Genomic DNA, 17,476 nt, shown 5'->3' on the forward strand with positions numbered 1-17,476 from the left:
TATGTAGCAGTACATTCTATGTACATTATATGTAATGTTAGTATTTCTGCTTTGAATCCTTGATATTGCAATGGAATTCCTACTTTGTTAAATGTATTTGATATGCTAGTTCCTGTGTGTGGTTAAACTTTCTTTCTTTCTCCCTTTTCTGGTTGTGTGCTTCCTTTACAACAAGCTTCTAGAAACAGGTAGTTCTGAGAATTACTGATCTATGTTTGTAATGCAGGTGTACTTAGGGAGTATGTAAAATAATCATTTTAACAAAAGAAATAGCTATTTAAAATTTAATACTAACTATGGGAAAAGGGTCCATTGTGTAAAACATAGTTTATCTTTGGATTCGTTGTTGTCTTTGGTTTTACAAAGTAGCTTCTATTTTCAGTATTTTCTACATAATGTGGTAAAAAAGTAGAGCAGTTGCAATGCTGCTTGTAGAAACGTTCCTTTCGTTATGAATCTTTACTCTCTCTCTACACCAGCACACACCAAGCAATGTGTCCCAAACTGAAAAGATTGCTTACTAAGTAAGAGCCACAGGTCTCCTCCCAAGGTTAGATAAGCAGCACTTGCTTGAGACTGATGACTGCCTGCAGGGAGCTCTAGCAACTGAAGCTTCCAAGAGTCACCGCCCATGCTGAGATGTGGCTTTCCATGACACATTTCCCTTCAGTTGTCTGTGCTCCTGAAGTCACCCAAATAAACCCCATTCCCACTTACCGCTCTGCCATGCCCTCTACAGCATGGTACACTAATTATGCCTTCGAAACCATGAGCTGAATGAGATTTCTCCCCTTAAAGTTGTTTCCATCAGGTATGTCATGGCTACATAAAAGTTACTACTAGCCACAGGAAAAGTTGTTCTTAAACATACACGGGACTGAAGGGTCAAGGAAATGGCACTGTCCCTCCCTTCAGGAAGAAGGACTGGAGTGATAATTAGCGTCATCTTTTCAATACCCTCCTTAGACTGTCACATTGAAAATTTATTTTAGCAAGTAAGAAAAATGAATTGTGGAATAAAATGTAAATTACTAACAAAAATAAAAATGATTAGAGAGGTAGGTCTAACTGGCTACTCACTATACTGGAGTTCATAATTAAACTTGGGAAGATTATAATTTCAAATATCTAGGGAGGACTGAAAGTAGAAAACAAATTAAGAAGAACATAGGTACACTAGTGAGATCTAATCCTCCCACAGCAATATAACCAACTCCCAACACAGGAATCCAGCTCTATCAACCCACACAAACATCCCGAGCACCACTGAAATTAAACCAGCTAATTACAGAATTAATTAGAGCTGTTTTACTTCCTTTACATGAAATGTGTGACTTTTTGTACTGGAAACATTACCACATAAAAATCAGAAACATAACATAACAGAGGAAACACCTTAAGTCAACCCAAGACAGTGACATCTGTTCGCTGGTGATGATGCTGAGGTAACAGTGCTCTCAAAGTAGAAGACGGTCAAACCTATAACCATGCTTTAGCCTAATGACTTACCGTCTATTCTAAGCATCTTGGCCACGGGGGTGTGTGCTAAGTTGACTGGTATTAATGCAGTGAAGCATCGATGCACTGATATACTTGATCAATAGGACTTTTTAAAAAATTAAATACTTTCCTTCAGTATTGAGCACTAGGTTGCACTTTAGTAAATAATCAGGCTTTAATGGACTGAGCTGAAAACAGTGGTTTATCAGACCAACCACAGATGACTCTTTCCACTGAGACTTACATAGCTCTAACTTAAGCTTCTTTTCCATCCTTAAAAGTGGTATATTTTATCTCAGGAAACTTGTGTCACTATAAAATATGCCAGATAAATTTAACTAAAGTTTGTACTGTTTAATAGATGTCCTCAGTAAAGCTCCCTCCCCCCTGTTTTTGAGACAGGGCCTCACTATGTAATTTAGTCTATGTTCAAACTTACAATCCTGCCACCATGCCTAGATGCATAGTTTTCACCTTTAAAAAAAAAATTTTTTTTTACAGTTCAGGTTTGCTGAAGCCAAGAGATCCCTTCAATACAAATGAGACCATGCACACTATGGGCAATCTACAATCAAGACCAAGTCATTTGACACTACACCTCACTCATCTATACATTGAGGACCATTCTAAGGTTGTTGCAAGAGTAAACTTGTATGTAAGTACAGCTACTTATCTAGACTCTGGATCTTCAGCTTTCAAGTGTATTATAATCACTGGAGAGGACACATTCCAGAGCTGCTGAGTCATAGGGCAAGAGATGCATTCCTAGCACACTCCCCCATGGTGCTGAAGCTCTATCTGCAAACACACTTAAGAACCACTGACCTCACTAGGCAGTGGTGGTGCACACCTTTAATCCCAGCACTTGGGAGGCAGAGGCAGGTGGATCTCTGAGTTCAAGGCCAGCCTGGTCGATAGAGTGAGTTCCAAGTTCTAGGACACCCAGGGCTATACAGAGAAACCCTGTTTCAAAAAACCAAAAAAAAAAAAAAAAAAGAAAAGAAAGGAAAGGAAAGGAAAGGAAGAAAGGAAAGAAAGAACCATTGACCTAGATGGAGCTGAGCACAAATCTTGGCTCTACCACTTGGGCTTCCTAAAACTCACTTTCTCCAACTCTAAAACAAGAAGCTAAGCTCTCTGCACTTGCGGGTTAGCAGTTACACAAGTAACGTCCACAGTGGGTGGAAAAGTGTCTGCTTCCTATCGGTTACTCAGGAGCAATTTGATAGCTGGGATAGCTTTACTATCACCACGCTGCCATTGCTTCTGAGTAGTGCAACATTGAGGGCATAGCATTTTGTAATTGCATTAAACTGCATTGTTATATAAAGGTCCTACTTTACATTAGTTCCTTCCTGGTAAGACGATAGTTCACTATAGCTAGTAACATCTCTCAAGAACAAGTGCTAGGGTTGGGGATACAAGAGAGCTTGCCCAGTATGCGTGAAGCTCTTGGTTTGATCCTCAGCATCTCATAAACCAGACAAGGTAACGCACAGCCGTAATCCCAGCACTCAGGATGGAGAGGCAGGAGGATCAGAAGTTCTGCCCATAGATCGAGTTCTGGGCCAGCCAAGAATTTGTGAAAACCTGTCTCAAAAGCTAAGGGTACTGAGTATTGCGTTCAATTTCCAATTCTGCTTTATGTTAGTGCTGTGTAGCCCCTTGTTTCCTTAACTGTAAGATAAAAATAGCACTAGCAATTATTCTGTAAAGCTTTGAGCTGCATGATTTAATACAGGTAGAATTCCAAGTAATGCCTCTTATGAAGTAAACATTCAACAAATGATTGCTATAATTAGCATCCCAATATCCAAAATGTCATAAATCATTACACACATTAAATCATCAAAGATAACAATTTCCTAAGCCAGGCATAGTATCTCACCCTGCAATCCCAGCACCTGGAAAGCTCAGGCAGAAAGGTAAGTCATTCAAGGTCACTCTCAGGCCCATTTTGAGGCCATCCTTGTCTCAAACCAAAGATACACACACACACACATACATATATAGCTTATTGCAATATAAATTCAAACAACTGGACTTTTCCTAATCATTAAGGTGAGCTATAGATTATCTTGTCGTCTATTATTTTGAGCCATATGAAATGCCAGTCTGAGTCTACTTTTGATCTATAAAAACAGTAACTTCAGATGATTCGTTTCTGGGCTGGGAAGATGTAAGTGCTTGCTGCACAAGCATGAAAGCATGAAGACCTGAGTTCAGATCCAACCCCAGCACTATTGACGCTGAGACAGGCAGTTCCCCTGGGCTTGCTAACCTGGCCACCAGACTAGCCAATGTGTGAGCACCAAGTTCAGGGAGGGACCCTGCCTCAAAAAAGTAAGGTAGAGCAGGATAGATAGAGGGAGGCACCTGACACAGACGTCTGACTTCCACACATGAGCATGCACACACTCATAAACACAGATACAAGTGCACCTCTGTCCTAACTGCTGTGATTGCTCCTCCCAGCCTGTTGGCATTCCATCCTAGTATGATCTGAGGTTTGACCATCGGTTCTTTGCTTGTTGAGATCTCCTAGATAAACGATAGATACTACTGCCATGGTTTTAATCCAAAGGCTTTTATTTAGCTCACAAAGGTACACTGTTTAAAATTTTTTAAAACTTGGAAATTTTGCATACTCTTTGAGTAAAAAAATAAAATAAATAAATAAATCTGACTTCTCTTGGAAAGAAGTGGAAAATCTGGCAATGTTCAGCAAGCCCTCCCAGAGCCTTGACCAACTGGGCCAAGCACAGTAGCTTTCCCTTTCACACTACTAGTCTTTATTATTATCCTTACATTTCATTTCATGTTGAATGTGGATGATGTGTCTGTGTGTGTGTGCATATGTGGGCCACAGCACAGGTGCAGAGGTCAGAAGGCAATTTTGGGGAGTCTGTTCTCTCCTTCCATCATGTAGGTTCCAGGAGTTGAAATCTGATTATCAGACATGAAGACCCAAAACTGCAGTCTTTGTCTAGCTTTAATCCTACCTGGTCATTCAGGCTTTAGGCTTCTAGCTCAACTGAACAATAGTATGCTCTCTCTTCACTTGCACTGGAGTTCAGATTCAGTTTCCATCATCTCTGTGTCTCCAAAGTAAGTTCATCAAGACTCCTCTTCTGGTTTGTTTTATATGTGACAACGTTCAATCATAAACCAGGCCGAGAATACCACTACGACTAAATTCTCCTCCAACCAATCACCGATTCCCATTGATTTACTCCTACACCTGTCTAATCTGTTCCTCTTTGCTTTCCCTATTGCCATCACTTTGGTCAGTTCAGGATCCATCACCAGCCACAGCTATTTCACCACAGATAAACTGTCCATCCTCCTAGCCAAAAGCAATGCCTGCAGCTGTGTTGTAGGTTCCATTGGTTCAGGTCTCATCGGCTCTTGCCTTCTCCAGAACGCTGATCCAACTACCCCCCAAAACATACACACACCCCATGTCCCCACCCCTCACCCCTCTTCTAGCATTATCAGCTCTTCCTCTCCATGGAATCACTGCAGTCAACATAGAAACACACTATCATTGTTCCTTTGTCCTTACACATAATTAAAATCTCCCTGAACTCCCGAGGCCTGCAGGCCCCTCTTCTGCTCCTGCTATTTCTTCAGTAGATTGAAGCACTCAGCCCTGATTTATAGCTACTCTTCTCAAGGTTTCAAGACGCCCTCGTGAGTAACTCCATTATGGCATCATTTCTTAGTGCGTGCTTCCCTGGTCTGTCAGCAGCGTCTGACCTGCTGCAGATCCTTCTCCCCCTAGAAGCATTGTCTCCAGGCTCCGTTTGCTTTTTGTCTCCTTCGGTTGCAGTCTCTTTTGCTGATTCTGCCTCATCTTCAAGCCTCTAAAGTACATGTTCGAGGGCCCAAAGCTCAGTGTTTGGACTTTTTTCTTTCTACTGTTATCCCCAAATTCTCAAGGCCATAAACACTGTCTCTATGCCAATGAGTCCCTATATTTATTTTTCTAACTTGAAATTGTCCCTGAATGGCATATAGAAACTACAAGTTCAACATCTCCAATAAGTTCTCCTTTCCTTCAAACTGTAGAACAGTGGAACTGTCCACTTTAGTTAATGGCATCTCCATTTTTTTTTTAAACCCAATCAACCTCAACTTGCCTTTCTGTCATGTGCTGCAACTCAACGTTCAAAATGAACGCATCATTGAAGAGAAGATGACTTACCAGTGGAGACGTAAGAAAGCCATGCAATGATACGGGTGGACTATAAAACACTGCTCTGAGCTAAAAGGAACACAAGGACACATGTTATGACCCCATTTGTGTGGCGCTCCCTAGGGGGCATGCTCACCTCTACAGACAGAAAGCAGATCGGTGTCGCCTGGCCCAGGGCTTAGAAGGGGGGGGGGGCGTCTGAAAAGGAAACAATCTTTTGGAGTGGCAGAAATGTTCCATATGTTGATTGTGGTGGCAGCTATATATAAATAGGCTGATAAAAAACTGAATTATATGAGACATATATTTTTAAATATTTTAATCTGAAGGTCTTTTGAAAATTTTTCACTTCTACTACTACTACTGCTACTACTACTACTACTGCCATTATCATTATTATCACCATGTGTTTCAGCGTACGTGAAACATGCATGCACATATGACAGAGGGAGTTCATGAACACCACAGCATGTGAGAGGGACCAGAGGACACCTCTCAGCCAGCCACCTTTAACGGGGTCCCAGGGATCAAAGTCATCACACTTTGCAGCATGAGCTCCACCCACTAAGCCATGGTCTCACCAGTCCCTCAGGCATGCATTTTACTTCATGTTAATTGTACGCTACTAAAGCTGATTAATCCGACCACTGTTTGCTCCCTTCCCACCCCCGATGGTGCAGTATGGACACTAGCACTCCCTTATTTCTTGTCTACAACGAGTTCCTAAATGGTTTCCTAGGTCTGTACCCCTCCACACCTTATTCTCAAGACAGTGGCCAGAGCTACCCCGTAAAATAGGAATCTCATCACGCCGCTCTCTGATCAAAATTTCCTAATAGGCTTTCATAGCAATAAAACTCCTTTTTATCTGTCTTTCTTTTTTATTTTTAATTTTTGGCAATAGGGTCTCACTCTGTAGCCCAGGCAGGGCTGTATGTAAACCCTGGGTTCTATCTCAGCACAGGAAAAAAGGTAAAACTCAGACATGTTATTATAATATGTATGAAGCTAAATTTGCTTCCAGTACTATAAAATGTAAGCTCTATCAAACACTGAATATGTTTTGTATTAAATTTGTAGATCTTCTAAGCAAGTATTTCTAAGTCTGAAGTAATTTTCCTAATCACCTAAATAAATGAGCAATTTAAGTTCTTCATATAAGTTCCTGCTGTGTGACACCCCACAAATGTTAGAGAACAAACAATCTAACATTCTGGAAACTTAAGAGTTCATTTTGAAAATTCCTATTTATTTTTATCACTTAAATAATGTCTTGTTTTATCAGCAAGCCACATAAATAGAAAACTGCTAAAGAGGTCAGTTCGACATAAATAATTTAAGGTAAGGAGCCTTTGCTCAGAGATCCAAGGCTGCCCTTCCACCAAGCAAACAAAGCTTCAGGAGCCCAGAGGGGCCTCCCCGGCAACTGCAGAGCCCTGCGCTGCAGCCCTGCATCCAGCAGCTCCTGCTAGAACTGCACTGAAGTATTCAACTCCATTCGAGTAAAGAGTCCCAGTTACCTGCTTTGGCTTATGAGCAGCACTGCATATTTAACCGGAAAATCAGAGCTGTCTTATAATACGATTAAAATGTTTTGTGAAGTTAAATGGATGGAAATTTCCAGGGGAGCACCATCATTTAAGAAATTCTAAACAAGTAATATTCTCAAACACAGTTAATATGTTAAGGATAAGCATGATGACACATGAGAAATGTCACTGCTGAGTACACTGGCCTGTCTTTGTTGTTCATAGGCAACATCTTTCCTTTCTATGTGACGATCTCTTAGACAAGACAATGAAGAAAACCAACTGTGATGTACTGTCCCAGTGTAGGATGACAGTGACCTAAGTGCCCTCACATAGCACATATGGCCACCAGCAGACCTCACAACTACAACATTTTTAAGCTGTAACTGTACTTGGTACTCATTCACCTTGATCTGTATCTGGCAACTGCAACAGTGATCACACGTACAGGTTCAGAGAAAGTACTAACATCTCCAAATAGTCTCATTTCTAAGTTTCCTGGATTGCTTTAAACCTAAAACAGACATTATTCTGGATAGAAAAGACAACAGAACACCAGTACCAAAACTAACAGGCACTCCTCACAGACGACAGGTCCTTAGGACCAGACCACTAAAATCAGCTTTCATCTGCTGGTTTAGAGCTTTCAAAGCAAGATGGAATGAGAGCAACCATACAGTACCTTACCCCTTCTACCGGTGAGCCATAGCATGCAATGCCGAAACATAGCAGTGGCAGATGGCATTGGAGTTATTAACTACAGAAAGGATAATGGCAGAGCAATGATGGCTGGCAGACAAGACACAGAAATGCAGATGGAATGAATGCAAACTTGGAGTCTTGAAGCAGAGCAAAACCTTTCAGGCAAAGGCTGCCTCTAGCTTCAGTTGAATTTACATTTTGAGCTTCACACGGACAAACACTGCAGCCTTCCCAATCAGTCCTTCAGACTCTTCATGCAGAGGCAGAACCACACTCCTCGATAAAGAACATCAGCAACCTTCTGTAAGCATAAGCCAGCAGCAGCAGCAGCAGCCCATTACTCTCGCTTCTCACTGATTTTTATCCTGTAAATTTTTAATCTCCAATCGCAGCCAGATCCACAGTCGCTTCAAATTAATGTGCATCCACTGCAGATACAAATCCCTGCCTAACCTGCAGTACCACTTCATCCAGAAGGTTCCTGTGCACTCGTTCATGCAGGGTCAGTTGCAAAACCATTCAAGTCACTCAGCAAGCAACCCACGAGAGAAGGGAGGCAGGTGGGACTGAGGAGAGAACCTATCTTTTCCGCTCACCCTGGAAGTGGAAGGTTTTCTGATCGACAGTGATTGTGAAGGTGCTGTCGTCCTCGTCGTCTATACCAATCACAGCTCCCTGCGAGACAAAGAGCAAAATCCCAATAAGGCAAACAATGACATCAGCAATATTCACCACTGCTACAGCCCTGGAATACCCGATGCGCTGAGGACGCTGGAAGCAGGCTAGACGAAGCAGAGAAATCCGAGAACCTTGTTTTGCTTGAAGAGGAAGAACTACAGGAGGAGGGCTGGCAGGGCACACTAGCAGTACTAGGCTCGGAGACTTTCCATGCCTTGCATAAGGGACAAGGATGCGGTGGGAGGGAGCAAACAGGCTGAATCTGTAATCTGTTTAACAGCCAGCCACCGAGCCCTTCTGAGCTTTAAATTGCTCCCTAAAACGGGTGTCAGAAACCTACACCGCCCCAGGTTGTTGTGCAGTGCAAAGACGGCAGGTGCTCTGCATCGGGTGCCTCTCTACCGCGCTTGTTAGTGCAGAAACACCAGCTGACATTTGCTCCAAAACACTGTCCAAGAGCCAGATGCTGCCTGGTCACTCGTGCTGCTGTGGGCGCCACAGTTTTCACACTGTTACTGTTTTCGCCTGTCTGCCTCCTCCCACTAAACTGCTGTGAGGTTTTGGGAGCTCGGGACAGTTTTCTCTTATTTAGACACAGGGCACTCAAGTTTTATGTAGTGCATGGTTTCTAATAGAAAACATGACTATCAAATTGCAGCAAGATGGCAGGGAGCTACACTGGTTAGCTGTTTTGGAAACTTTTGACTTATTTTTATATTCAAACACAGGAATTAATGGGGGGGGGGCGGGAAGCTATACAAAATCAAAGTCTACTAGGCAACATTCTCAAGGAATCAATATCTTGCATATCCCCAAAGAGCTAGAGAACATGCCATAACACACCATAGGAACACATTACTCTCACACAGTCCATTATTAAAATACCTTAAAAGTTAAAGACAGAGGACTGGAGGAAAAAAAACAAAATCAAAACAAAATCCTTATCCCATGAAAGAAGTGGTGTGTAGGGTAACTACTTTTATCCTAAAACTACTATAGAGCCAAAGATTGATTTCTTCCCAGAGACCATACAGATAAACCTCACCTCCATCTAAGTTCCTACACCTGACTTACTTATCCTTCCACTTCAGAATGGATAAGAAATCTTGTCACCATTCTTAAATAAGGAAATGTCTACAGACTTAGTCTAGTCCCAACAGGAAGCTCACAGCTGGATCAGAACTGGCAGTCACTTGTGTGGCACAGACGACCCTCACGCCCACCAGAGCAGTCATTCTGGTTAACTTCACTTTGTGATTAGCTAGGCTAACCTCATGAAATTCTGATAAATCAAACATCCCCTGGGTCCAAACACTCAATAACCAAAGACAAGCATGTTGCTTGATGTAGCTTAGAGACATGTAACCGTGGCCCTTGCCTTTAAGGCCCTTCAGTTCCAGAACAGATAAAGAAAAGAGTGCAGCACACTACCAAGAGTGCTCTCTACCTGGAGGAACCTTGGAAACAGTATCAAAGAAGCTTGTCACTAAGGAAATAACCACACGGACAAACACACAGATGGAAAGAAGTCTAGCATTCCCTTGAGGGTAGGGTGGATAGGGACTAAATGCTAGTAAGTAGGGGCAGGGAGGCTGTTTTGGTTACAGTCTTGCCCAGAAGGACTCAAACTCCTGGGCTCAAGTAATTCTTGTGTCTCGGTCTCCCACTGGAATCACAGGCACATACCACTATGCCTGGCTGGCATTTATTTCTTCTTAGTGATGAAAACATTCTAAAATTGACCATCCTATTGTGCTGGTTGCACTAGCCTATGAATATACCAAAGCATTAACCACACAGTTAAATCAATATACTGTACAGTATGTGAATTTTCTTCTCTTTTAATACAGGTTCTCATATAGCTCAGGTTGACCTAATTCTAAGTAGCCAAAGATGACGCTGAATTCCTGATCTTCGTGCCTCCAGCTCGAGTAATGAGATAAATTATATGCATCATCATTCCCAGTTTCATACGATGCTGGGGATGCAGGCAGGGCTTCACACAAGCTAGACAAGTCCTCTACTCAACTACATTCCCAGGCCCAGTACGGAAATTGTAACTCAACCAAGCTGTACTGCATTAACCTACTTCTGAGGGGTTCTTGGTTTCTTTAGGGTTATCCCTAATAACTGGAGTTTCAGACAGCTGTGAGCTGCCATGTGGGTGCTGGGAATTGAACCCGGGTCCTCTGGAAGAGTAGCCAGTGCTCTTATCCACTGAGCCATCTCTCCAGCCCTCTTCTGTGTTTCTTTTTTTTTTTTAAAGATTTATTTATTTATTATATGTAAGTACACTGTAGCTGTCTTCAGACACTCCGGAAGAGGGCGCCAGATCTCGTTACGGATGGTTGTGAGCCACCATGTGGTTGCTGGGATTTGAACTCTGGACCTTCGGAAGAGCAGTCGGGTGCTCTTACCCACTGAGCCATCTCACCAGCCCCTCTTCTGTGTTTCTTAATCCAAGTTTGTCCATCATCTAATCACCCAAGACAGGTATCACAAGGGCTACCCAGATGCCCCTCATCCCCTCACTGTGCTCCACACTTGCTCATTTGGAACGATCACCTTTGCTTCTTTCTCCTTTGGTGCTGGGGATTGGAGCCAGGGCCTCACACCTGCTAGGCAAACTTCCATGGAGCTGTCTCCTGCCCAGAGCTGGTATCCTAAGTTCACCATCTCCACACCTCCTGGCATAATGGAAGCCTCCACCAATTTCTTGCTTCACTAAATGCAATCTGTCTTCAGTCCAGTCACCTTCAAAACCAGTCTTTCTTGTTGCCAGAGTAGTAGTTTCTAAAGCACAGACTCTAAGAGACAGACTTTTAAAAACTTCTTTGGCTCTCCATAAACTAATAAAGTCAACATTACTTTTTTTTTTTTTTTTTTGAGACAGGGTTTCTCTGTGTAGCCCTGGCTGTCCTGGAACTCACTCTGTAGACCAGGCTGGCCTTGAACTCAGAGATTTGCCTGCCTCTGCCTCCCAAGTGCTGGGATTAAAGGCGTGTGCCACCACTGCCCGGCTATTCAAGACTGCTCAAATTTGGTTCCGCTAACCTCCTCCTGTTGCACTCCTACCATACACTCTCTACAGAGAGACCCTATATGTACTCAACTCCTCCCCTACAGAGAGACCCTGTATGCATCACCCCCTTCCCTACAGAGAGACTATATATACTCACCCCTCCCCTACAGAGAGACCCTATATTTATCACCCCCTCCCCTACAGAGACTATATGTACTCACCTCTCCCCTACAGAGACCCTATATGTATCACCCCCTCTCCTACAGAGAGACTGTATGTACTCACCCCTCCTCTACAGAGAGACCCTATATGTACTCAGTCTCAATGCTTCTTCCACACACCAAAACAAAACAAAACAGCAAGCAGTCTCACATTTTCAAATCATTTTTCCAACCCAGGACTCCATCACTTCCTAAACAAACCCCACCCCCAACTCATCTCCCTCTAGCTCCCGTCCTGTCCCCGAGAGCAGCACCCCTCTCCATCCCTGCATCCATGTCTCCCACCTCACTGCACCCCATGGCCACTCTTCAGTCGTCTTTGGACAGAACTCCAGCAGCATGTACAGCTGTCACCTACTCCTCCTTACCGGTCTTTGTGCCTCAGCTGCTCTTCAGAGAGGTCTCCCCCCAAGAACTTTTGCTGATCTAATATGGAAGAAAGCATTCCTTTGTGGTCCACTCCACTTCCCTGTAGGCTTTGGAACCTAGCTAGCAGTCTCCTGCTCCAGGCAGAATCTGCCACTATGGGAGTGTCCTTCAATATACACAAGGACATGCCTCCAACACTCCAACCTCTCCATTTTTTTTTTGTTAAAAAAAAAAAATCTTAATTTTCCATGAAAATATCCTAGCTGTACATTGTTCAATACTGTAGCCGTTCAGTTTTATGTGACCACTTACATTTAATTATTAAAATTAAGCAAAATTTAGAAATAACTGGAGCCAAAAGTATAGCTCTTTGGCAAAGCAATGCTTAACACCAATAAGACCCTGCGTCCGGTCTCCAACGCCAGAAAAAAAAAAAACTACAGTGGTAATTCATAGGTTCTGTAGGCCGGGAGAGCTGGTGGGTATGCAAATGGATGGCACAGATACAGACCTTTAGTCACTGAGGAAGTTAGAAGCATCGTGGCAGAGGACAATGCTGTCTGGCCACTGAGAAGAAAAGCAGCTACTGCTATCAATGAACATGTGCAATGAGTGGGGCATTGAGCTGAGCACTTTACACTCACTCACTTGGAAAACACTACTTTGAAATGGAATATGCAGGAATCCTGTGTACAAGGTCAGTGAAGAGCAACTCTTCCTAATGTTTTACCCACCTCTATCCTAAAGGAATTTATGTAGAAGCTGCAGCAGGGGAGGGCAGTTACCCATACACCTTGACCAAAGGACAGTCCTCTACCAGACAAGGTCATCAAGGGCTCAGCTTGGGGAGGGATGCAGTAAAGGAGGAAAGGAGCAGACAGGCCAATCAACCAGGGCTTCCCCAGGGTGGCAGATGTTGTAGCCAGACAAGATGGATGACAGATGTTGCAAGCAGATCGCCATTCTACACAGTGAGATAAACACTGTTCTTCAACATTATTAAGTCCTTCTGTCTTGAGTTTTATACAAATGGACTCAAGAATCTTAATCTGCTTTCACACAAAATGTTTGTAAACTAACCTACGTTGCAGGTAGCAGTTTGTTGAGGGTTTTTGTTTGTTTTTACAGTTATGCTTCTATTTGGCTATTCAAAACATCAATTTCACTGTGGATATTTATACTGCCAGTTTACACCAGGATAATGTTGGTTTGGACACTGTTGATCTTTTCTTATGCTTAGTAGACTCAAACCTTGGGGTGGAGTTACTAGATCAGAGGTATGAGCCTGGTGGTCTGCAGACTGTCGAGGGTTCTAAGAGCAGCTGTGCTGGCCTCACTCCCACTTCACGAGAACATCTAAAATCACGCAGCAGTGACCACTGAAAATCTGACAGGGGTTTTAGTTTCCATTTCTCTGGTAACTGATGGGGTATCTTTTAATGTTTATTGCTATTTGCATATCCTCTGTGCAATGACAACACACAGTGTTGTTGATACATCAGTGATGTTGATACGCAAGAAACAAACCATCTTTTTCTATTCTCAGTTTTCTTTCTATTGTCTACAGTATCTGTCCCCTGCCCTTTACATCTTCTGTCTTCTGAGGAACAGTTCTTAACTTTAATTCCTTCCCTACAATGTCTTCAGTTTATACTTTATAGTTGTACTTCCTGTGTGTCCTTCAAGAAGTGTTTCTCAGTCCTAAGACCAAGGAAATATTTTTCCTGCACTGTTTTCTGGAAGCCTCTAGAAGCTTTTACATTTCAGTATTAGGGAAAATAGGTCCTCTTACTTTTCTTGGCCTTTTTATGTTCTAAATCACACCTCCACCATAGTCAAGCTGGCCATGTACAGGAGGGTAGGGGAAAGCATGGAACTTATCTTCTGAGGTCTACGGAACTGTCTGAGAAAACCTGAATCAGGGGTGGTATTCTAGACCCTTACAAGTGTTAGGTGGACTCAGCAAGTTCCATGCATGAGCGAGTGCACTCACACTGATTGACAGCTTCACTACAACAATGCTCATGGTTTTCTGGGCAAAGGTTTTCACCCATCTTACTCCATTCCCTATCACCTTTTCTCTCCTCTTCACCAGCCCCAGCTGCTTGTGCACATGTGCAAGTCTCTTCAACAACAGCCAGGACTCTCTTCGAGTCTGCATCCACTCCAGCAATTAGACTTTCTCTAATTCCTTTCCCGGCAGGATTCTGTGATCATCCAAACCTCTGACCTGTAACTCATCTCAGCCTTCCATTCCTTGAGTATAAGAAGCACATCGCCAGCTCTTCTTCATCTCACAGAAGGTGACTTTATGACCTGTTCGCCCACAACAATCCTGAATTATTCCTGTTGTTCTGGTACAATAACGAAGGACTTCTACTTTCACTGTCACGACTGGCCAGGTTTCAGAGATGGCCACACTGCACCACAGCCGAGCCCCAAGGCGCTAACTTCCCTCAGTGACTTCTGTACCTGAACTGCTTGAGGGCTACCGGTTGTTGCAAGACCCTTCCCACATCCACACATCCCCAGTTGTTCTCTCTGCTACCCTTCCTCTCCCCTTCTGGGTTTGCTCTGATATTGGGGTGGGGGCGGGGGGGCATTCTGGAGCAAAGCTTCTCTTGGCAACTCATATAGAAAATAATATCAAGAAAACTGTTTTTTTGGTTTTTTTTTTTTTNTTTTTTTTGTTTTTTTCCGAGACAGGGTTTCTCTTTATAGCTCTGGCTGTCCTGGAGCTCACTTTGTAGACCAGGCTGGCCTCAAACTCAGAAATCCGCGAGTGCTGGGATTAAAGGCGTGCGCCACCACGCCCAGCGAAAACTGTTGTTCTAACCCACCAAAATATCAACCTTTTATTGTGATGCTTTTAAGGCTCATGACCCCAACATATTTATCTTCTATGGCCTCTTTTTCTCTGAGGTTTTCTTTTTTGTTATGTCTTGGGTTTTGTTTTCTTTTGTTTTTTCAAGACGGTTTATCTGTGTAGCCCTGTCTGTCCTGGAACTCACTTTATAGATTGGCTGGCCTCGAACTCAGAGATCCGCCTGCTTCTGCCTCCTGAGTGCTAGGATTAAAGGCGTGCACCACTGCTGGCCTTCTCTGAGGCGTGCTCATCAGTGCATACTTCTTCAGGCTGCAGACAGTAGCTACAGCTTCAGAGTCTTCTCCAAGTGGATGGATTTCTTGGTTTTCTTTTTCTCTTTTTTCTATACACACAGAAAGACTTTAAACATGAATAATGATGCAAAAACCTAAGATAGAATCAGTTTTGCTTTAATGATTTGGGAGAAAAAAAGCAAAACAAAACAAAACAAGATACAAGGTGTTGTTTTATGTGTTTTGTTTGCAGAGAGAGAGAGAGAGAGAGAGAGAGAGAGAGAGAGAGAGGAGTAGGTTGGTAAACTGATTCCAAAGGCCATAAAGGAATGATGACCACTCCAGAGCATAAATTGCTCACCCACCTCCTAAAAGGAACATGGTTGCTGCTAAGCACACACAACACAGGTATTCCCACTTTACACTAAGCACACAATGTCCCTGGCTACAGAAACAACAGTGGAACTTAACTGTGCACTCATATATACAAGTCCTTTAAACATGCCCACCTATTATTACAAATATAGTTCTTTTAACTCTTTTCCTAGTTGACTACAGGAATTATTAAAGAATGTTACTAGCTTTTGCACATTGTTCTCATATCCAATTTGCTGTTGTTTTTGAGACAGGGTCTTACTATATATATGTGCATATATATATATATATGTGTGTGTGTGTATGTGTGTGTGTGTATATATACATATATACATACATATATACATATATACATATATACATATATATACATATATACATATATACACACACACACATACACACACTCATACACATACATACACACATATACAGACACACAAATGATTTGATCTGGAACTCCCTTAGAAGACCAGACTGTCCTCAAATTCAGAGATGCACTTGGCTCTGCCTCCTGAGATGTATTTATATTTACATCTATGTGTGCATCTGTGCGTGTATGCTATATATGAAAAGGTGCCCACAGATGCCAGCAGAAGGTATTAAATACCCTGGAGCTGGATTATAGGCAGTTATGGGTCACCTGAAATGGTTGCTGGAATTGATCTCCAATCCTCAGAAAGAACAGTATATACTCTTAACCACTGATCTATCTCTCCAGTAACCTCAATATCCAAAATTTTTGTTCAAGGCTAGTTATAAAGTTTATGCAATGTTTTCACATTATTTTATTTGTTGGCACATATGTGTCATGGCACACATGCAGAGGTCAGAGGACAACTTGTGGGAGTTGGCAAGTGAATTCAGGTCATCTGATTGGGCAGCGAACATTGTTACCCACTGAGCCATCCCTCCAATGCTTCTGTAGGTTCTCGTGGATTGTACGCACATAATCATGCTATGTGCAAATAGGATTAACTTTAATTCTCCTACTGTCCAGCGCCTATCCTATCTTTTTTCTTTGTTCCTTGCTCTTATATGACCACGTGCCGGGACCACTTGTGTAGTTTACAGAAACATACGCAAACACAAATTTTTTGACCAAGCCATTTATCTCTTGCTTCTTCTTCATTTGATATTCTAGGACCTGCAGGGTTTAACACTGAAGCAGCAGCAAATGCAGGCACCTCTCTTGCTGCTGATTTAATGAGGACGTGAGGTTTAGGAGACTGCCTAGGAGTTAAAGTGTGCACTGTGAGATCTTTTGCCAAGACCAGAGTTTGGATCCCCTGAACTCACATGAACGCTCTTCTGCCTAGAAAGCCAGCATCTGAAGGCAGAGACAGGAGCCCTGGAGCAAACTGGCTAGCATGGCAAGCTGAGAGTTCACCTGAACAGGCCTGCCTTATTAATAACATAGAAAGCGCTGCACACGGGAGAACATGTATGCAAATCACATACACATACAAAAAAGAAAGAACTCGCACACTGCTTCACTATTAAGTACATAAGACTTATAATCCATCTCTCTGTGGATTCCTAAGCCTCTCAGAATGTCAGAGTCCAAGATTCGTCTGCACCAATAGTGCTTATTATAGGCAGGCCTGGCAGCCCAAGCCTATGATCTCAGCTACTCGAGAGGCTGAGGCAGAGAACCACACGGTTCAAGGCCAGCGCAGGCATCAGTAAACCCTGGTCTGTAAAAACTAAAGGGAGCTGGAAATGCCCCTCAGTGGTGTGGGAACGCCCCTCAGTGGTGTGGGAACGCCCCTCAGTGGTGTGG

The 17,476-nt window shown here is 42.9% G+C and overlaps 1 protein-coding gene across 5 annotated transcripts in view; it reads right to left on the reverse strand.

The window, feature by feature from the left end:
• Osbpl9 (oxysterol binding protein like 9) overlaps positions 1–17,476 on the reverse strand; it is a 143,283-nt gene that overhangs the window by 88,911 nt on the left and 36,896 nt on the right. For 4 of the 5 annotated variants that reach the window (XM_021159245.1, XM_021159244.1, XM_029476197.1 and 1 more), the window contains exon 3: positions 8,526–8,604. In XM_021159245.1, the coding sequence (XP_021014904.1) occupies positions 8,526–8,604 (79 nt within the window). Of the gene's footprint in view, positions 1–8,227; positions 8,477–8,525; positions 8,605–17,476 lie in introns of those variants that run through there. The other variant, XM_029476199.1, reaches the window with a different exon arrangement.

This window comes from Mus caroli, chromosome 4, assembly GCF_900094665.2.
Source record: "Mus caroli chromosome 4, CAROLI_EIJ_v1.1, whole genome shotgun sequence".
In the NCBI taxonomy this organism is placed as follows: domain Eukaryota; kingdom Metazoa; phylum Chordata; class Mammalia; order Rodentia; family Muridae; genus Mus; species Mus caroli.